Source organism: Cervus elaphus, chromosome 5 (genome assembly GCF_910594005.1).
Source record: "Cervus elaphus chromosome 5, mCerEla1.1, whole genome shotgun sequence".
NCBI classification, from domain to species: Eukaryota; Metazoa; Chordata; class Mammalia; order Artiodactyla; family Cervidae; genus Cervus; species Cervus elaphus.
The window spans coordinates 1718949-1740236 of NC_057819.1; the positions used below are offsets into that span (position 1 = coordinate 1718949).

The window sequence follows — 21288 nt, forward strand, 5'->3', positions numbered from 1 at the left end:
CAGTCATTGGAAGCTGTCACCTTGGCCGGGCTGCTGTCTCCATTTACCCAGTCAGACGCTAATCTGTGAAGGAATTTAGCCAATGTGATTTAAGCCTGTAGGCAGTTAACCAAGCAAGTGAGATTATCCTAGATAATCTGGGTAGCCCTGATTTAATCTGGCTGAAGGCCCTGAGAGGAGAGCTGGGAATCCTGGACGAGGAGGGAATTCTGGGCGTAGACCTCAGCCTCCACTCAGCCCCAAAGTTTGAAATAAGTCCTGCTGCCCTTCTTACCACTTCCGTCCAGATGTCTGCAGGAAGTGACTTTTCTAGGGACAGGTGCATGCACTGACCACACTGCTTTATGAGGGTGAATGGACCAGGAGGCCGAGAGGGAGGCCGGGCCTGTGAGGAGGCCCTCCCCTGACAAAGGGCTCCAGGTGCCAACGGACAGATGGCAGGGCGTGACCCCCGGTCCTCGATGACCTCTTGTGATGAAAGGTGCACCCTCCTCAGGGTGCAGGCGGCCCTGAAAGCCAGGAACACCACAGAGGAGTTTTAAGGGCCACAGCGGTGCACCCAAAGTTGTCTGATCGGATGGGAGCAGCACCTCCGTGACCCTGACAAGCGTCCACTGTGGAGCCCCGAGAGCCAGTGGGAGGTGCGATGGAGCTCGGGGCGCGCTGCGCAGGGCCAAGCTCTGGACAAGGCGTCCTCCTTCCCTGCAGGAGAGATGGGCCAGCCCTGAGCCAGAAGAATCTCTCGGCGTGCGGCGGCAGCCTCCACGTCAGGAAGCGCCGTGTCCCTGTGTGGGGTCCCTGGTGGCGGGGGCGCCGCTCTGCCCAGCCCAGGGTCGGGCCCAGGCGGCCGGCGGGTGGTGCTGCGGTGCGGCTGCCAGCCTTGTCCCAGCGGGTCCCATCGGGGTGGTCAGGCTCTCGCCTTGCGCCTCAATGTGAGTGACTGGACACTCTGACGTCTTCCGGGCGGCAGAGCCGGTGAAAGCGCAGCAAAGCTGACTGGGTGGGGGACCGGCCTGGGCTTCTAGCCCGAGCGCAGCACCCACGCCCACTTCCGGCTCGGGGCTGTGCGGCCTTGGGTGAACGGCTCGGCTGCAGGTGGACCCGTCGGATTTCAGCCTAGTGGTCCCACCAGCGAGCACGACCCTGGCGTTTGGGGAGCTGGAGGTCACCAGGAGCCAGTGGCTCTGCTTTGGTGGGAGGAGCCAGGGATCTAGGTCCCCAGAGGGTCAGCAGTGTGTCTGCCTGTCTGCTTGCTCAGCGGCCCGACAGCACGTGGGGTCCTGTTTCCCGATCACACCTGCAAGCCCCGCACCGGAAGGTGGGTTCTCAGCCACCGGGCCACGAGGGAAGTCCTGAGTGAGGAGCTCAGGCCAGTGGCTCCAGGCCGCAGTCTCCTTCCCGGACTGGACCAGGGCTTACCCAAAGGTCAGCACCATTCAGAGAAGACCGGGGTTCCACAGAAACAAACTGTGTGGCAAAGCAGTTGGGGAACTCCTGAGTCAACGGGGTCCCCGCACTACGGGATCAGAGCCTTTTCCGCACCTGCTAACTGCCTGGGTGGGGGCTGCGCACGCCTTGCTGGCTGAGCGGGCCTGCTCACAGCACCGTCTCGGTGAGCTCTGCACCTCTGGCTCTCAGCACAGGGCTTAGAGATGACGGTCTCCGGAAGGTCCCGCGCGCTGGTCTCTGGATCCCTCGCGACCCTCGTCACCTCGTGTTCGCGCCCTGTTTTGAGTTCTCCCCCACCCTAGCACCTCCGGTCAGGTCGTGAGGCCCCCGGGCGGCCATGGCCAGCATACCTACGCGTGAGCTCAGGAGCAGCTGTCCCAAGGGGACTGGGACCACAGGGGCAGGCTGGGGGCTGCCAGCGGTTTCAGCGAGGACCATGTTTATTGAGAATGGCTCATTACAAACGAGTTAACACGTATAAAAATCCCTGTGATGCAAAAGATCCCTTTCGCCGGGCTGGGGAGACAGCCAGCGGTCCAGCGCGCCCCCCCCTTGTGCAGCCAAGGGGTCACGGCGTCACGTGCCGAGTCCTGCTGTCTCCAGCCCCGTTTTCATGATTTGTGTGTGAACAGGACATGATGGCGAGGTTTGTGTCCTGCCCGAGACCCCTCCAGGCAGGCAGTGTCAGCCCCGGGGGCAGGCAGCTCCTGTGAGCCTTCCAGACGGGTGACCTCTAGCCTGCGGCTTGCCCCGAGAGGCCCGCTCCTCCGCCCCACGGACAGCGTCTCTGATGGACGAAGGCACTGTGGCCTCTCTGTGGAGGCCGCTCCCTGGGCAGCCCCCGCCAGCCCGAGTACGGGCCTCACCCGAGGGCAGCCGCCCCTCTCTGTCCATGCCTCCCTGGACACCGCCACCCTCCCCGGGGTCACCTGGAGCCCTCACAGGGGCGCCCAGCCTGCAGCTGCCACGTGGGGTCCCCCCGGGCGTGGGAACCAGGGCTCCGGGGGTCTCGGGCCACCCAGGGTTAAGGCAACGGGGACGAGATGGGCCTGCAGGCAGTGCTCGCCTCTGAACCCAGGGCGGCTGCCTAGCCAGAAGCGTCTGCCTGTCAGTCAAGGCTGTCGGGTCGAGGAGCTGTACGGCTGGGTGGTCCTGGGTGGTCTGTAGCCCAGGGAAGGGGCAGCCGCCACCCCAGCATCAGGCCTCCGGCACCAGACAACGAAGACTTCGGTGTTGTGGCTGACGGGGGCATCCTGGCCCCCCGGCCAGAGGTAGCCCGGGGCAGGGGTGGGAGGTGTCCCACCCCTTTTGGGAATTACCCATTTCCCTTTTTTTCCAGGGGCACAGACCCAGGTTCAAGATGCAGCCCCACCGCTGTCCTGAGTCAGGTTCTGGCTGTGGCGAGAGGCCGGCCTGCCTGCAGCCCCAGGTCCCCTTGGCTTTGGAAGAGACCCTGGCCTGGCTTATCTGCCCGTGAAGAGAGGTGTCCGTGGTTCCAAAGTACCTGCAACCCCACTATTATTGTCTTGCTTGAGGTTGAGTCTCACCCCGCCAAAAGTGAAAACTTCAATCTCAAAAAAAACACCCTCCCCCGGCTAAAAAAAAAGACTTAAGTCTCACACACACACACACACACACACACACACCAACCTCCCCCGGCTGAAAAAGGAAGAACAGGAGGCCGCTCTAGTCCACGCGAGGGTCCATGCTGTGAGATCCTCTGCTGAGACAGACCACCCGGCATTCTGTCAGGGGGAAGCCACAGGCCGCCCCCAGCCCGATCAGGCCTGCAGGCCCAGGGCCCCAGCACCCAGCCCTGAGAGGTGGGGCTGCCCGCACTCAGAGGCAGGAGGTGTCACACTGGGGGCGGGGAGCGTCTTTGGGGCCCAGGCCGCTGGCCCTGGCCCTCGGGGTGCCAGAAGGAGCCAGGGGCCTGCCCACAGCCCAGGTGTCCCCTTGAAGGAGGGCCGCAGGGGCCTGAGGGCTTTCTGCCTGAGGTCTAGCCCTCCCCAGGGGCCAGGGGCCTGGCCACCAGCCGCAGGGACTGGGCCCCCGGGGCAGGGGCGGGGTGGCAGGCCCAGGGCGGCAACTGCCTTTCAGATCCCAAGGAGGCTGGAGCCGGCACAGCCCCGGGGCCCAGGCTGGCTACTGTCTCCACACAAACAGACCCGCAGCGTCTCTCTCGGGGCTGGGTCCTGGGTCTGTGGGGAGATGGGCTCCGGCGTGCCCGTGGGGGTGGATGTCCTGAGCGCAGCAGAGCTGGCCTCAGGCCCAGGGGATGACGTCAACAGCCAGCAGGGATGCGGCGCCTCGTCCGAGCCCAGGGCCCAGGCCTCCAGGGACAGGGCAGGGCATAGCGGGCTCCCGCCGTCAGCTGTCCACGTAGACGAAAAGGATGTCCTCGTCCGTGCCGTAGCTGGTCCTGGCCTCCTCGAAGTTGCTGATGCTGGCGCTGCACATTCCTGCTGTGGCAGGAGGATGGGGCGGTCAGCGAGGGGACGCCCTGCCTGCTGCCGCTGCAGCCCCTGTGAGCCTGTCCTCTGAGCTTTCCCCGTTTCAGCAGGAGAAACAGAGGCCCAGAGGGGAGGGGACTCGCTGGAGGCCGCAGGGTGGCCCCTCCCTGTTCCCGGGGCCATGGGGAGTCTGGGCGGGGAGCGGTGGCCAGGGCCAGGGCCCGGCAGACTTCCCTTTTTTTCTTTCAGCCCCGCTGCACAGCGTTTGCGCTCAGCCCCCTGACCAGGCTCCCCGGGCCTCCCTTTCTAGCGTGGAGGGCCAGCCTGCGGGCTGGGGGCGGCGGGAACTGTAGCCCTGGGGTGGGCCCTGGGTGGGGGCGGAGGGCTGGCCCGGTGACGGCCGGACGGGTGGGCCCCGGGGGAGCGGGGGCTCCGGGGAGAAGGCGGCGGGGGACCCGCCCGCCCTACTCACGGTCAGCGTATGCCGGGTTGTTGTAGAAGATGCAGCCGGCGGCCCGGCTGTAGCCGCGCAGCACGATGAAGTGGCCCTGGTAGTCGGGCGAGCGGCAGAAGCAGCGGGGCCCGCCGGGCGTGAAGCAGCAGTACTTGGGGGGCCTGGAGCAGGCGTCGCAGCGCAGCACGCCCGAGTTCACCAGCACGATGGCCACGTGGCCCTGCGCCAGGTGGGCCTGGATGTCCTGCACGCTCACCCTGCTGTTGGGGGGCCGGGGTCAGGCGTCCGGCCTGCGCTCCGTGCGGGGGCCCGCCGGCCTCGTCACGGTGGCCGGGGCTCAGTGGGGGACCAAGCATGGACCGGGGGGCTCTGAGGGCGCCCAGGACACGCTGGGCCCACAGGCGCTTCACAGGGTGACCGTACAGCTCGACGGCACCCCATCTCTGGACCTGCCCCCCACTGCCCTGGTCTTTCACCCTAAAGGCTGCATTAGTAACATAAACAGGTGATTTAATTTACTTCCCCGAATCGGAACCAAGTAAGGCTTTACCGGTTTCTAAACCGAGTGCCTCTCTGAAAGGGTTATTTGTCTTTCTGTCTGAGGCTCCTCCTCGTGGCAGGAGGGGCTTCCCAGGAAGGGCTAGCTGGCAGCACCGCAGGGGAGCCCTGGGCCAGCTGGCTCTTCCAGACTCTTAGGCCGGGGCCCCTCTGAGACCACTGGGAGGAGGCAAGTCCAAGACTGATCCGAGGGGGGAAGGGCTGGGGGGATTCCCCAGTGCCCGGGGCCCCGTCTTCACCGGGGGGCAGGGGGCCAATGCCCAGCCAGCTGAGCCCTCCTAGCTCCCAGGCCCCTCGGAGGTGCGTGTGGGCACCTGGTGGCCGGGCCCAGCTCCAGCCCCGCCAAGTCGCAGGGCAGCCTGGTCTGACGCCGTGGCCGGGGAAGGGTGCCATGTTTCCACTGGGTCTCTAAGAGGAAGCAGCTGGCTGAGCTCCCAGCAGAAGGTATGACCCCGAGGGGGACTTCAGCCACCGGGAAGCGCGGGGCAGGGCTGGAGGGCGGGCCCGGGGTCCGGTCCTGGGTGCGGGTCAGCGTGTGGTCAGGCCGTGGGGGTGACCGCGGCGCTCACTGCGGGGGGCGGGGGGGCGGCCCCTGCTCTCCACGCAGCCTGTCAGGTGTCACTGAGCTAACACCGGCCACCTTGCCTTCCAACACGCGCTCACGTGGCCCGGGGACACGTGAGACCTTTTCCCTGTGCCCCGAGGGCTGTGTGCCTGGGTCACATGATCGTGAAGTCAGAAATCCGGGAGACGGGGGACGCAAGGAGAGACTGGCCGGGGGGGTCTGAGAGCCGGACGCCTGCTGGGCGCAGTGCCCACAGCAGGCTGGGGAGGAAGCTGCTTGCGTCCAGGCAAGTCTCCTGGGTCTCCTGGGCCCCCCCGCCCCGTGTGGAGGAGAAGAGGGTAAGGTCAGGCAGCCGGGGAGGAGGTCTGGCTGCTAGGCCTCCCTGACAGCTGACCCTGGGCCTTCCCCACCGCCCTGGATGGCTGCGCCAGTGTGCTCCCCAGGCCGTCACCCCACCGCTAGGGTCCCTGCGCTCTGTCCCAAGGCCAGCACTGCCTGAGCAGCCCGAGGGCTGGCTCAGATCTGTCCTGCTCACCTGTCCGTCTGTCCCCCGCTCAGGATCCACCCTAGGTCAGAGTTTTGTGTAGACTAGGTCTCGTAGCCCCCCACCTGTTCCCATTTTATGGGTGGAAAAGGCTCAGGGGTCGGGGGCGGGGATAAGTCAGTGCCCATGGCCGACAGGGCGGGAAAGCTCAGGTCCACCCTTTCCCAAGGGAGGCTCCCCGCCGTGCCGGCCTTGGGGGAGCAGGTGCATGACGAAGGGCGGGGGGGGCAAGGACACACAGACTCACCACTTCTCCACCAGCACCTTGCAGCTCTTGGCTTGTGCAAACAGCTGGTTCACCCGGGTCTCCTCTGTGTCAAAGTGCTTCCTGTAGAAGGACTGTGAGGGCACAGCAGCTGCAGAGGCCGCCCGTCCCGGCTGACCTCACCCCCCCGGGAGGACGTGAACAGTACAGGGGGCGGGAGTGGACACAGGGTCCCGGCCTGCGGGCAGCGGGACCACCCGAGGCTGGGAAGGATGCTTGGGAGACAGGCGAGCAGCAGGTGCAGGCCAGCACCCTGGGGGTGGGCGGCAGTCTGGATGCCACCCACTCGGCTCAGCCGGCGCGTGTTAGCAAAGGACACGGTCTGTTTGGCGCAGGGACCTTTAGGGGGCCAGGGCCCCCACGAGGGAGGCAAAAGAGATTACTCTGGGACCTTTCCTCCGCCTTGAGGCCACGCTGACCACGCCAGAGCCACCAGCCTTTGCCCCTGGCCTGGACGGTTCACAGGAGAGCTAGGTGGATGGGCGCTGGCCCCCAGGTAGTGGCCCCGTCGCCCACAAGGCCGGCAGGCACTCTCTGCTCTGCCCAGGTTTGGAGCCTGGGCCAAGGCCTGCCCCTGGGGGAGGCAGGACTGTTCTAGCAGGCCAGCAGAGTGCCCTGGGGTCTCAGCGAGGCTTTGCCACATTCTGTTTTTGTTGTCATTTGCTTGTGGTTTTTCTTGTGTGTGTGTGTTTGTGTTCTTTTCTTGACCTTTCCACATGCCACGTGGGATCTTAGTTCTCTGGCCAGGGATGGAACCCATGCCCTCTGCATTGGAAGCACCGAGTCTGACCCGCTGGACCTTCAAGGAGGTCCCTGGCATCCTTCCTTTTATATAAAGAGGAAAGCAGTAGGTTTTCTTTTTTTTTCTCCTTCCAGAACACCAGGGACCCAACTTGGAGCGGGCTGTCCCCGTAAGGAAGAAAACTGGCAGATGACGGCCGGAGGGAGACAGGGCGCCCTGAGGCCCGGCCGGCTGCTGCTGGGACAAAGGGAAGGACCATGAAGGCCGCCTGGGGCACCTCTGCAAGCCAGCAGGTGCTTCTGAGACAGGCGGGGGGGTGTGTGTGTGTCTCTAGGTGGGGGTGTCTCTGGGGGTGGGGTGCCAGGAGCGGCCCGGCTCACCACTCGGGGCCTGAGTGGCCCGCCCTGCCCGTGGCGTGTCCGCCCCGGTGCCCGCACGGCCGCGGCCGGCGCACCTGGTTCTTGTAGCCCTTGTCCACGCCCAGCGTCCGGGTGCAGAAGCGGTGTCGCACACCGAAGCGGCGCATCAGGTAGGCCAGGTCGATGGTCCAGATGCTCCTGGTGAGCTGCAGCTCCTGCAGGGCCCTCTCGAACTCAGCGTCGTCCAGCTGGCCCAGGTACCTGCGGGCAGACTGGCCGCTGAGCCTCGGGGGTGCCGGCGCGGGGCAGCCCCCCCCGAGGCTGCGCCCTGCATCGTGAACGCCTAGGTCCTGACCGCACGCCACCCGGGGCCGCCCAGACACCATGCAGGTCCTCGTGTGGGCCTGGACTCTGCACCTGACGTCTCTCACGGGCCCTGTGACTCTGGGCCAGTTGTCAGCCTCTCCAGCCTCATCTCAGGACCTTCTAAGCGCTTGGAACACATCTTGTCACCAATTCCCTGAGGATTAGGCACAGAACACCTGTCTTGCCTGGACTTCTGGGGCGGGGGGAGCGGGAGGGTGCCCTGCCCAGTGACCCCGTCTTCTGAGAGCCTGAGGTTGGGGGGGTGCATGAGGACCCCGCGTCTCGGCCGTGGGGGTCACTCTGTGGGGTGGGCCCGGGCACCTGTGACTTCCTGGCCGTTCCAGACCCCCGGCATCCTCCGGAGGCAGACCTGGGGGGCCTGGCCCGCCACCCCTCGCTTCCGCAGGTCGGGTGGAGCCTGGGTGGATGCTGGGCCTCCCCCAAGCCCCAGCTGGAGACGGCCACCCAGATGACGAATCCCGCCCGGGGCTCTCCCCGCGCGCCCCTCCATCAGAGGGCCGGCCCAGCACACTCACCGCAGCACCATCCTGGAGCAGGCCAGGCCGCAGTCCCAGTGGTAGAGCTGCTGGATGACGGGCACCGGCAGCTGCACGAAGTCGCCTGCGTGGAGGAGCACGGGGTCACAGGGGCATGGGGGTCATGGGGGGGAGCACGGGGGTCATGGGGGGAGCACGAGGGTCACGGGGGGAGCATGGGGGGGAGCACAGGGTCACGGTGGGGAGGAGCGCAGGGGTCACGGGGGGGAGCACGGGGGTCACGGAGGGGAGCATGGGGGGGAGCACGGGGTCACGGTGGGGAGGAGCGCAGGGGTCACGGGGGGGAGCACGGGGGTCATGGGGGGAGCATGAGGGTCACGGGGGGAGCATGGGGGGGAGCACAGGGTCACGGCGGGGGAGGAGCGCAGGGGTCATGGGGGGGAGCACGGGGGGTCATGGGGGGAGCACGAGGGTCACGGGGGGAGCATGGGGGGGAGCACGGGGTCACGGTGGGGAGGAGCGCAGGGGTCACGGGGGGGAGCACGGGGGTCATGGGGGGAGCACGAGGGGTCACGGGGGGAGCATGGGGGGGAGCACAGGGTCACGGCGGGGGAGGAGCGCAGGGGTCATGGGGGGGAGCACGGGGGTCATGGGGGGAGCACGAGGGTCACGGGGGGAGCATGGGGGGGAGCACGGGGTCACGGTGGGGAGGAGCGCAGGGGTCACGGGGGGGAGCACGGGGGTCACGGGGGGGGGAGGAGCGCAGGGGGGTCACAGGGTGGGAGGAGCACAGGGGTCACGAGGGGGGGAGCACGGGGGGGGAGGAGCGTGGGGGGTCACGGGGGGAGGAGCCTGGGAGGGTCAGAGGGTGGGAGGAGCGTGGGGGGCGGTGACAGGCGGGGGGGTCACGGGCAGGACCACAGGGGTCACGGGGGGGAGGAGTATGGGGGGGGTCACGGACACTTGGCACAGTGCCTGGCCGCCAACCCACTCCCACTGGAGCCGCCGGTGCCCGCTCAGGTCCCACAGGGGCCACTTGAGGACCGGTCCACAGCCTTACCGGGCCCCCCAACCCATTCTCCTTGCCGCAGCGGCAGTCTCCCTGACATGCTGGTCTGGGCGGGTCGGCCGTATGCACAAGCCTCTGGTGGGGTGGCTCCCACACCCCCAGGACAAGGCCTGCGTGGCTGCCGCCGGAAGCCCACTGCCACCCGGCCTCCCCTCACCCTCCTGGGGCTGGAGCCTTCACGCACCCCAGGGCCTTTGCACACCCACTCCCTCCCGCCTGGACTGGCTCAGCCTCCCAAGCCGTGGAGCCAAGTCCTGTCTACGGACGTCACTTCATGACGCTGCCCTCATGGTGCACGCCCCTGCCTCCGTGGGCCCTCTCTGGAGCCCCTCTGTGGCTGGGGGCTCCCGAAGGCACTCAGCAGACGATCCTGTCTCAATTCCCAAGGCCGCTGACTGCACAGCCCCCAGGGTTACGAGCAGGGGGCAGTCACGTATCAGCCAGGGCTGGGCTACCCGGGGCGGAGCAGCAAGGGCCCGGCCTGGGCGTTCTGGTTCGGGCTCTCCTGCTGGCTTGGGCTGCTGACTTCCACATGTGGGCCGGGTCTGGCCGTCCCTCAAGTGCGGACTTTGGCCTGATTTCCCTTTCGGTCAACAAACATTTCCCCAGAGCCCCATGAGTGCCCAGCCTGCGGACTGGCGACTCGGTGAGGAGTGCCCTGGCCGACGGCACACACGGGCGGCGCAGGAAGAAAACGAGGGTCCAGGCCAGGGCCGTGCGGGGCACGCCTTCAGATGAGAACGCGGGGCCGCGCGGGGCCGTGCGGGACGCACCTTAAGACAGGAGAGTAAGGGGCCGTGGCAGGCCCGCGGCCTGGGGGACCCTCCTGCCCTGGGGCCCCGGGAATGTGCACAGAGCTCAGAGCTGAAGAACCGGCCGTGACACTCTGCTAGTTCAGGACGCCCTTTCGGCTCCCGTGGTCTCCCCCCCTCGGGGGTCTCCAGGCGACACCCCTGAACTCACAACTGGCCCACACAGAGCTAACCCCCAGCACCCCTCCCCACCCCGCCCCTACATGCACCAACCAGGAGGCCCGCCCGGGAGCCCTGGGGTCCATCCTGGCCTTGCAACCTGCGACCTCCTGCTGCCTGCAGGGGTCCCAAGCTCCTGCCCTCCCGTCTACACCCTCCCCTGCCCTCAAGGCCTGGCTCAGAGGACAGCAGGCTGGCTGTGCCCTCACTCATCGGCACTCCGCCAGCCCAGGCCCACGCTGTGGCTCCCAGGAGGGGCCCCCGCATGGACCCCTGCCCTGCTGGGCTGTCCGTGCCCTCTCCGGAGCAGGGCCCGGGACTGCACCTTGGCTGCACTGCCACGGCCTCCGTGCTCTCCCGCCTCACCTGCAGGGCCCATGGAAAACAGGGTGGCACGGCTGAGTGCGGGCCGCTTGCTGGCCGAGCTGCCTGGCCCCGGGGGCAAGAATGTCCGCGGCACCCCTTTGGGGGTGCGGCCAGGAGCCCCGCCTTCTATCCGGCTGAGACCAGGCAGGGGCCAGGCTTCCCTCCCTCCTTCCCCTGGCCCCAGGAGGCCCTAAAAGGAACCCAGGCCACCTCTTGCGACATCCGCCTCCACCCACTGCTGCGGACTTGGCCCTGCGGGCACCGACCTGCCCAACTTCTGCCTGTCCTCTGCCCCCAGTCCCTCTCTGGCTTCGGTCCACAACAGCCGCAGGGGTCCCTCCAGTCTTCCATGGCCCTCAGGAGACAGTTCTTACCCCTTACGAATGCCTGCCGGGCCTGCCCCACTCGCCCCGGGGGAGCTCTCTTACCCTCGGGACTCAAGTCTGCCCCTTTTTGTCACTCGGGTCTTGACTCAAAGTCTTGCCCGCCCCGTGAGAGGCGTTTACTGACTGTGCCTTCGGGAGCAGGGGCTCCTTCACAGTACTCAGCAAAAGTGACAAAAACACAAAAAATAAAGACTTCCTGTCTCCCCGCTAGACTGTAAGCGGCCCGCGGGCAGAGAACTGGCTCATCCTATGCGCTGCTGTCCCACGCGTGGTGCTGGCTCGCCGAGGGCCCACTGTGGCGTGCTTGGCTCCGGGCACACGCGGTGTCGGAACTGAGCTCTGCCGTCCAGGTGTTCACGTCCCAGAGTAATCCCCCCCAGAAGGCTGGGCAGAGGCAGAGCGTCTGCAGGCTGCTGTCCCCTGGAGGCCTGTGTCCTGCCTTCTGGAACCCCTCCCGTAGCTACAAACTGCCTTCTTGTTTTTCTCTCCACAGGCTGTGTACTCCCCAGCTTTGGCTCCTGCATATCCCTCCATCCGGAAGGTTGTCCCCCATCTCCGAACATCCAAACGTGTCGGTCTCTTCCCCTCCATCTGGAGGACCGGAGCTGGTGTCTGTCTGCCCGCCGGACCCACGGGGAACTCCTCAGTGCGGAGCACGCAGCGTTTGCCCCCTCCGTTTGCCTCCTCCCAGCCTGGAGACCTTGGCAGGCACACTTAGACAGTGAATGGAGGGCGTTTTTGTTTGTTTTTCTTTCCCTGGAGGGGCCCGGGCCTCCGTGTCACCGCAGGACTCCCCTTCCCCCAGGCTTCCAGACTGCAGTCCTCTGTCCACAGCGCCTCCTGGCTCTGCGGCCCGGGTTCTGGCCCTGGCTGGCTGGGCCACCTGTGGCCAGGCTCCGACTCTCGTCTGTGCCTCCCCAGCTGTAAAACGTGGCACCGCCCGGCCGCTGGCTGAGGCCCTCGGGAACCCTGCCCCACCTCTTCTCGCCCTTATCTCTTACCCTTTGATCCTACCCACACCCCTGAGGTGGTTGAACACCCGCCTCGGGGCTACCCCCAATCCAGGCACAAGCAAGTCGGCCAACAGGGACCCAGAGATCCTCCTGCGTCGGGTGGCGATAAATGCAGGCCTTCCAAGCCCCAAGCTGCTGCCAGATGCCTGGAGCCACAGGCCCATCCCACCTAAGGGCCAGGGTCTGCCTGGAAGGGGCTTTGGCTGGCAGCCGTCCTCAAGGAAGGAAGGCAGTTTCCTGGCCCTGAATACTTAAGCCATCGGTTGGCTCATCTGCTAAGTGCAAATGACAATAGGAACCAGCTTCACCAGAGTCGTTATGAGGATTAATGAGGCCCTGCATGTAAACAACTCCGGCAGAGTGCCTGCTCAGAGAAAGCACCCTGGAAATGTGAGTCATTACTCCACTGAGGCCCCTCTGGAAAGGCAAGTGTCTGGTCCAAGATCACGGAGTGAGACAACCGGAGGAGGAGACAGCAAACCCCAGGGACAGCTCCGGACCCAGCTCCTTGCTGCAACCACGGTCATGTCCCACGGATGCCTCAGGGCTGGGGTCTCCCACGTGTGGGCAACCTCACTGTAGAGTTCATCGGCCCTTTCTCATCAACTGTGTGTCGCAGAGGGGACGGGAAACCACTGCTCCCCCCACCCCACTCAGAAAAGCACGCGGAGGACGGCCACGGAATTACCAGTCTGTGCCCCCATGCCCCCCAGCAAAGGAACTCAGGGGCCTGGGAAGGAGGAACTAAAGAAGGAAGACCCCATAGCAAGACAACAGGCAGGAGTCTGGGAGGCCAGGGGCAGGAGGTCCGTCACTGCTCTGCGATCCCTGCCAATTGCCTGCCCCCTCTAAGGCCTCAGCTACCGGAAGGGGGACGGGGTCGACTTTTCCCTCCTGGGAAAGGTGACCCCTCCCCCCGCCCCGGGTGTTCAACCAGGACCCTCCTTCCCTCCATGACCGCAAGCGAGAGATGCCCAGGGGTGTCCCTGCTCAGGGAGTTATCAGTAAAACAAACAAACAAATCTTAAGTGGTTGTGGTCGGCCGGCAGGCCCGGCCAAAGCGCACACCTGGCCAAGTTTCGCTCAGAGCTCAGCTCAACAGCCGGGCCGCGGCGGCGGTCGGCCCAAGGTCGCGCGGCCGGACCCTGCCCCGCGCTCGGGCGGGGTTCCCCCCCATACCCCATCCCCGGGGTGAGGGCCGCCCCCACCCCTGATCCCCGATCCCTCGGGTCTTGCCCCGCGCCCACTGCGATCGCCGGGGTGAGGGCCGCCCCCCGATCCCCGGGGTCCTGTGCCGCGCCCGCCCCGATCCACGGGGTGAGGGCTGACCCCGGTCCCCGGGGTCCTGCCCCGCGTCCACCGCGATCCCCGAGGTGACGGAGGGAGCACACTGACCGGGTTCGAGCGGCGGCCCCGCTGCCTCCGCGTCCACCTCCGTCCTCATGACCCGGGCGGCGCGGGGCTCCCATGGCCCCGGCCCGGCGCCGGCTGCAGCTCTGGCGTCTACTGGGGACGAGAGCGCGCGGCTCGCGCGCGCCGGCTTCCCGGGCCGCCAGCACCAGCGCCCCGGGGGAAGAAGGGGCGGGAGGCGGTGGCGGCCCCAAGCCCCGCCCCGGACCGCCTCCGGCTCCCACGCCGGCCGCCCCCCGGGCCGCTCCTCCGGGTCCCCGCTTCCCCTGTCCGCACGCCGGGGGCACTCGCCTCGCTCGGGGCGCCCCTTCCCCGGCGCCGTCGGCTTCCCAGGCTTCCGCTGTGGGGGCAGGTCCCGGCCCCGGGCCCCCGCGCCCGCCGCCCCCGTCGCCCGCCTCGCCGTGCAGCCCCCGTCTGGCGTCGGGTGCTGGGGAACGCGAGTCCCCCTCGGCCCGGGCCGGCCCGAGGGTCGCTGTTTCCGGCGGCACCTGGGTCCGGTCATCAGCCCCGCTCTTCCCCGGGCCCGGAACTATTGTACCCGAGCTCGGGTTCCCCAGCCGGCGCGATGAGGATGAACGCGAAGGAGAGAGACTTCGCCCGCCGCCACTAGGGAAAAGGAAGGGGGCGGGCCCTGAGCGAGGCATTTTGGGAACGCGTGGTATTCTGGGAGCGCGCGGCCCGCCATTCGAGCACCTCACGCCTTCGCAGTCACTAGAGTTCCGTCTACCCTGCCACCTCTGAAAGAGGAGACCGGAGCCGGTGAGGAGAGGGCCGCCGGGGCTGGGGCGGGCGAGGGCTAGGCCGAGGTACCCGCGAGGGGCGGGGGTCTGGAGGAGGACGCGCCGCCGAGGAGCTCTGCGGTGCTCGGGGACGGAGAAACGCGGGAAGCCCGGCCACCCAGACCCTCAGCGGCGCCTCACAAGCGCCTGGAAGTGCGTTCGTTAGCTTTTCCCCCGAAGTACTTGCTCTTCGGTTTCCGAACCTCTCCAGGCCGGTGTTTCTCCATGCAGTGGTCTTGAGATCGTTCCTGGCTTGTGGCCACCTTCCCCCCAAATCCCTACCTGGGTGATTTCTTCTCAAAGCCCTTTGCATCTCTGCCTCCCTCCCCTTTCCAGGACCTGATCCCCTCACGCTTGAAACACAAGTTATCAAATTTCCTTGCTTCTAAATCGTGTTCGATGCATTTTGTAACTTCGGCTGCCCTTCCATTGGTTAGTCTCTGCTGCCCCGGTTCCCCCAGCTGCGTTTCAGCATTGTCCTCACCAACGGAACCTGTTTTTTTCCAACCTCTCCCGGTCCTTTTCTTCTCTTGACTACACATAGTTGTGTTCCACCCTCCAGCCGCCTGTTGACTGAAAAAATACTGCCACCTAAAAGCTGAGAATTAGGGTTATTAGGTGGGAATCATGAGGACTCCGAGCCCGGAAAACAGGATCTCTGGCGACCCCGGGGGGAGAGAGAGGTGGGGTGAGGTGGAGTCAGGCTGCTTACAAGTTTGCGGCAAGGGGCAGGTAATCTGATTATTAAAAGATGACTGTTGAGTAATGAAGACCAGATCTCCTGCCTAAAGAGATTTAACACTTTTCTGTTATATGGGAGGATGCAGGAGTCCGGGCTTCCTGAAATCTTTTCTTTCATATGCATCTCAGCTCTCTGGGGCCAAATCCTGCTTTTTGGTTGTTCACGACCTAATTCCTCCTTTACCCTAAGCCGTAAGGTACGGGGGACTGCCTCTGTCCTTCTCACATCCCCCAGCTCCTCAGCACTTGTAGGAAGTAACGGAGGGCTGCCAAAAAGCCAGTATCGTTTTTACCTGGGCTTAGAAATTAGCATTTGGAAGGCTGGAATACCAAATGTCTGTGACGTGGCTTGTTTACTGGAGAGCAGAAGATGTTTCATTTTACAGAAGTTTTTGTTCTACACACCCATCTTGGGATTAAAAAAAAAATCCACTTGCTTTTTTTCTCTCTTAAGTAGGTCAAGTCAGGGTTTTCCCTGATTATATTTTCTCTCCAGGATGAGCATTTCCTACTTGTAGCACATTGTCACTTTGTGAACACTTGGATATTTTCTCTTTAGCTTGATGGTGAAGTAAGTAGGTCAGAGAGCACTTAATGGGTTGAATTAAATGCACAGCCCCTTCTAGATTTGAGCTTCCCAGATGGCACTAGTGGTTAAAAAAAAAAAAAAGACCTCCTGCCAATGCAGGAGATGTAAGAGATGCAGGTTCCATCCTGGGATTGGGAAGATCCCCTGGAGGAGGGCATGGCAACCCACTCCAGTATTGTTGCCTGGAGAATCCCATGGACAGAGGACCCTGATGGGCTACAGTCCACGGGGTCACAGAGAGTCAGGCGTGACTGAAGCGACGTAACATTCACACTCAAGGGACCTGTGGTGGAAGGAAAATGGGAGACAACTTTAATTCCCATTAGCTTTCCCCTGTCTAGCCCCCCTGTTCCTCCCCACCCACATCTTGCATGTGTTTGCCAGGTAGGTCTTCAAGCTCAGAATTCAGCTAAAAAAAAATAAAAATAGTGCACCTTTGGCAACTTTGCTGAGTTTTCCGGAGTGTCAGCTTTGAGGGGTTGTGGTGTTTGCCACATGCCTTCTCGGGCTTCGAAAGATGAACTAACTGCTATCTCTTTCTCGTTGTAGGACTCTCTTCCTGCCAAGATGTCTATTGGCGTGCCGATCAAAGTCCTCCACGAGGCTGAGGGTCACATCGTGACGTGTGAGACGAACACTGGCGAGGTGTATCGGGGCAAGCTCATCGAGGCAGAGGACAATATGAACTGCCAGGTACCCTGCTCTGCACCTGAGGCTGGGGCAAGCCTGAGCCTGTGCCTCGGAGGACAGGAAGCAGGCGGCTGGGGGTCTTTTTGAAGTTCTTGGTCGGCAGTTGTTCGAGTGCCTGAGGTGTGCCAGGCCCTGTTACACGTACCAGAGAGGCGAGCGTTGGTGGGAGCCACTTGGAGGTTGAGAATATGTAACCTTTTAGGATTTAACTGCTTAGACTACTCGTCCTTTGTGTCTCCCAATCCTGTGGTCATCCTCTCACGTATTTTGGGAACCCATTTAAGAGAAGTAGCTTCAGTGGAGCTATCAGGTTCAGTACCCCCCCCCCCCCCCACAACGTGTTTGCATGATGCTTTGCAGTTATAAGATTACAGGACTCACCTGCTGAATATCACTCTGCTAAGAAGTGTCGGACCCACTGCTTGGTGCGGTTCCTTCCCCACGGCACGTGAACTCGTATAGCATCACTTTACAGAGTGTAGGACCCAGTTTCTACTTAAGAGCTTGGGCTTTGGAATCCGATGTGGGTTTGAATTTCAGTTGACTTTGGGCACGTTAATTACCTCAGTTTGCTCATCTGTAGAAGGCTGTCAGAGTTAATTCTGCAAGAGGTTGATTGGGGGAGCTGATGAAAGCAAAGGGTAAAGGAGAGACAGCAGGAGAGCTGTCAGTCCAGGGCGCTGGTCTGACACAGAGACGGGGTGGTGAGCAGGAGAGCCTCAGACAGTAACACCGCCCCGAGGAAGTCTCAGCTCAGCCAGCATTGCTAATGACGTAAATAAGTTATGATTCTTCAAACTAGTGTATCTTATGAAGGATATTATTCACCCAGTACAATGGTGTGAAAGAGTGTTTAATGTGCTAAAATGCCATGACATAAGTGGGGAGATACAGAATTACACAATGTTCCCAGTTTTATGGAAATGAGAACCAGGCTATAAAGAATACATTAAAATGTTTTTAGAAGATTTTGAGAAAGACCCACATGAGTAGTTGCTTTTCGGTGGGGAATTATATGTGATTAAATTTTTTAAAATATTTTTCTCATTTTGAAATGACAATTGTGTGTTAAGTTTGTGATCATCAAAGCACAGTAAATGTTATGTTTAAAAAAAAAAAAAGTAAGGGCCAAATCCAAAATTTCACTATACTTAAAGCAGTGTGCTTCCCAGATGTTTTGGTGGGGAAGGTGATGGTTAATGGATTCTGTGAAAGTGATGCTTTGCAGGTGTTGGCATGCTCACCCCTTCGGTGACAGGTCAGTGCGGACCATTTTCTTGGCCATGGCATGATGATCTGTGGAAATCTCCCGAGGTGTTTTCCCGAGCTCTCCTGGAGAGCGGGCTGCAGTCCTAGCAGCCCTTCACTGCATGCCTTTGTGTCCGTTTGCGTGTGCTTCCTCTCGCCCAGAACCCCAGCGTGGAGTCCATTCTTTAAGCTGCAGCGCCTCCAGTTTCTTCAGGTGTGCGGGCTGTCCCAGCCCAGGGCCCCTCGGTGCGTTTAGCGGTCAGCTCCCGTAACAGTTGCTCCAGGTTTGCTTTTTCACACCGCTGATGACTTGGTGAAGACTGGAGGCCAGGTGTTTTGTTAGCATGTCCCTTGATTGGGGCTTCTCTAGTGTTTTCTCCTCATTAGGTTTGGGTTATGTTTTTTGGGGGGTGTTGTGATTTTTGTCTCCTTGGGGCGTCACTTGGGCCCGAAACGCCTGTTTGCCGCTCGTGGGTGTGAGCCGTGATCTTCCGGTTGAGGTGCTGTGTATGCTCTCCTGTGTGTGTTCCTTTTCCTTTTGTAACTGATGAGAATTTCCTGGGGAGGTTCTGTAAGTAAATACCCTGTAACTTTCTGTTCCCTACTCTTCTCCCAGTGGTCAGCCCTGCTTCCTTCCACTGAAGATTCTTGCTTGAATCTTTGTGTTATTACAACCCTTCCAAGAGTAACTTCTCTTCTCCATGATGCTCTGTGTTAATTGGGTCTGCTCTGTGTGCTTCTCCTACACTCCCCGTTTCTTCATTCGTTTGTTCTCCACGTGGGCTCATCGTGTCCGTGTGTTTGTGAAGGGGTCGATCCGTTGCTGTCGTTATTACCCCAGTGTGAGCAGGCTTCAGCCGGGCGGACATGTGCCGGTTGTGAGAGCACTCAGTGTGAGTGCCGCTGATCTTTTAGAACGGCCTGTCCGGGTTCTCAGGGCGGGCTAGAGGAGAGGCGGCCTGCGGCAGAGAGCCCCCGAACACTGCAGGCCGGCTCGGAGTGCCCTTGCCCCTTCTGCAGGTCGGGGGCTCCAGCAGAGGCTGGGGCAGGGGCAGTTAGCACTGGGAGGAAAGCGCAGGTCGGGGTAAGGTGACGACAAGCGTCAGGAAGCCGGGAGCCAGTGCTCCGCTGTGCGATGTGGGCGTGACCCGTTCTGAATAGACTGTGATCCCTTTCCACCCAGAAGGCTGGTAGAATGAGCTGCCCTTTCTGTTAAACCTGGTGCCTGTTGAGATTGGCACGGAAAGGTTTGTGTCACCGTCCCAGGCCCAGCCAGTCTGCTGTCTGGATTCCCCTCCGGCCATCCCCCACCGTCCCACTGCGGGCATATGCACCAGTCCACAGGCTGCAGGGGCCTCTTAGTCTCAGCGACGGCCCTGCTTCTGAGTCCTGTGTGAGCTCTCGCCGCACACCCGTCCTGTGTTCTGGGCCATCACGTGCGGGCATGGGTGACAGGTGTGGACGGCCCCGCGTCTGGGGTACTCATGACCCTCAGGATGCCTTTGCAGCCCGATGCGGGGGCATGCGAGGCTAGGCCAGGCCGTGCTGAGCCGCTGCAGTTAGTTTACAGCGGGGCTGCGGGTGGCAGGATCGGGGCTCTGGGGCCAGGCCCAGGGTTCCAGTTAGGAATCTGCATGCTGGCCATTAGGCCTCGGGTTTTTAATCTGTTACAGTGGGAACTCGCATACTGCGAGGTTCGAGGTGCAACCCTGCTCCGGCGCACCCCGCTCCAGCACACACTGCCGGTGCTCTGGAGTCCCGGCTTTATCTTGTGACGTGCACGTCTGTGTATCTGGTCTCCCTGCCTCCAGCCAGGGCTCGCCTTCACACACCCTGCTCTCTCTGCTGGTGCCCGTGACCTTACTGAAGAGGGCGGTTCTCTTGCAGATGTCCAACATCACGGTCACATACAGAGACGGCCGCGTGGCTCAGCTGGAGCAGGTGTACATCCGGGGCAGCAAGATCCGCTTCCTGATTCTGCCCGACATGCTGAAAAACGCGCCCATGTTGAAGAGCATGAAGAACAAAAACCAGGGCTCGGGCGCCGGTCGGGGAAAGGCGGCCATCCTGAAGGCCCAGGGTAGGTGCTGCGGGCGTGGGGCTGTGACGGGCGGGCGTGTCATGGTCTTTTAGGAAGGCCCTGTGACCGGGGCAGCCGGCTCCACATCGCTGTCCCCACTTTCCCTGCAGTCTTAGGGATCCCTGGGCCCCGCCTTCTCTGTCTTGCCTCACTAGATCCCACTCAGGACATACGCAAGATCCACAGGGGCTCCGTAGAAGAAACATGGGTTCTCAGATCAGAGTGGATGAGTCCGCTGTGGTGACTCTGCGGGGAGCTTGCCCTGAAGGGCTGGGGTGTCTCCTGATGCCCAGCGTGAGCAAGAGAAGTGTGGGGAGGGGTGCTCTCAGATCAGAAGTCAGCCATCTGGAGCCATCTTTTACCCATTAAAGGAGGCCAAACGCAATTTTCCTTTAATACGTTCCAAAAGTGGGACGTGGTCTTCCAAGACATGGCCTAACCTTTTTCTCTGGCTTAGCCCACTCAGTATTCTGTGTTGGGGTCCTGAAGAGTTCTGCTGTGTTGATCAGGTAGGAAACAAATGAGTCGTTAGGAGCAGTCTGAGTATCTATCGATGAAGAGCCAGAAGGTCCCTGGAAGCTCTGTCAGGTCCGTAGCTGCAGCAGGCCTGTCCCAACACAGGTGGTCTTGGAGCTCGGAGGGGCCTTTAAATTGCCCTCCAGAAAAGCCGGCCAGAGAGCCTCCTCGCCCCTCCCGGCGGGGACCGCAGCCCTGGACCTCCGTCCTGGGGAAGGCAAAGGCCGAGCTGCAGCTGCTGTTCCCCGCTTCCTCAGGGGCCGCTCCCGTCACTGACTGCAGGCGCCACGGTCTCTGTCTCTGGGAGGCGCTTGCCGGTGGGTCTGCTGGTGCCCTCAGCAGGTGGCCCGGTTCTCACAGGCCCGCCCTCCCTCTTGGGTCAGCTCCAGGCTCTGAGGAGGGCGGTGAGGCTCCAGTTAGTCCAGAGGCCGGCAGGGTATTGTCTCCTCTGTGGACCTGAGTCTCAGAGAACGGCGGTCTTCACCGAGGGGTGGTTTGGGGTTTTCATCTATGGTTCCCCCGCCCCCATCTGAGACATTTTACACATGCAGAACAGCTCAGAGAACAAGATCCCTCGCCCAGATTTAATAGACGTTAACACTTAACATCTGTTTCAGAATTTTATGTGTGAATTAAATGCGTCTGTAGTGTTTTGTTCGCTCACCCTGGGGCAGCTCTGAGAATTCATCTTTTCTTTGGTTCCCAGACGTGCTCCCCAAACCACCTTCTCCACAAGGCCCTACCCCCCAGATTCTGGTGGACGGGTTCAGGGACCCCTCTCCATCTCTGGCCGGGGCTCTTTCCCCCGTGAAGTGTGACGGGCGGGCTTGCTGCCGGACTGGGGGGCCTTCAGGCCCCTCTTGGCCAGCGTCATGGGGCCCTGGCTCCTCTGTGGTGAGAGTCTGCACTGACCTGCCTTATCCTTTCTCTTCTCTCCTTTCAGTGGCTGCGAGAGGGAGAGGACGTGGAATGGGACGTGGAAACATCTTCCAGAAGCGAAGATAAATTTTATCTGTTGGACAGAACTTTGCTCTTTTTTTTTGTTTTTTCTTTTAGGTTATCTGGGTTGAGATGCGTGCCTGTGAATTATGTCCTAGGTTATCTGTTGACATCATTTTCTTTAGATGTGGGTAAAATGTTAAACTAAATAAATATGATGGTTTTTTTCTTTTTGAGAA

General features: G+C 62.3%; 2 protein-coding genes and 1 long non-coding RNA gene across 8 annotated transcripts; 2 read left to right on the top strand and 1 right to left on the bottom strand.

Moving 5' to 3' along the window:
• Positions 1–1871: 1871 nt before the first annotated feature.
• GUCD1 (guanylyl cyclase domain containing 1) lies at positions 1872–14064 on the bottom strand. Of its 6 annotated transcripts, none has more exons than XM_043901181.1 (6): positions 13759–14064; positions 8292–8376; positions 7485–7650; positions 6271–6362; positions 4375–4613; positions 1872–3914 (listed from the first exon to the last, which is right to left on the bottom strand). In XM_043901181.1, exons 1-6 carry the CDS (start codon positions 13967–13969, stop codon positions 3820–3822), a joined length of 888 nt encoding a protein of 295 aa, XP_043757116.1. In that variant the 5' UTR covers positions 13970–14064; the 3' UTR covers positions 1872–3819. The 6 variants fall into 6 exon arrangements, with proteins under 6 accessions (XP_043757116.1, XP_043757115.1, XP_043757114.1 ...); XM_043901180.1 differs by having other exon boundaries at positions 1872–3911; positions 4375–4616; XM_043901179.1 differs by having other exon boundaries at positions 4375–4616.
• Positions 5231–11659, top strand: LOC122693610. The gene is made up of 3 exons (XR_006340952.1): positions 5231–5358; positions 7165–7323; positions 11538–11659. It is a non-coding gene; the product is annotated as an uncharacterized LOC122693610 (long non-coding RNA).
• Positions 14065–14076: 12 nt separating the features above from the next.
• Positions 14077–21288, top strand: SNRPD3 (small nuclear ribonucleoprotein D3 polypeptide). The gene is made up of 4 exons (XM_043901186.1): positions 14077–14226; positions 16126–16269; positions 19402–19594; positions 21054–21288. Exons 2-4 carry the CDS (start codon positions 16144–16146, stop codon positions 21113–21115), a joined length of 381 nt encoding a protein of 126 aa, XP_043757121.1. The 5' UTR covers positions 14077–14226; positions 16126–16143; the 3' UTR covers positions 21116–21288.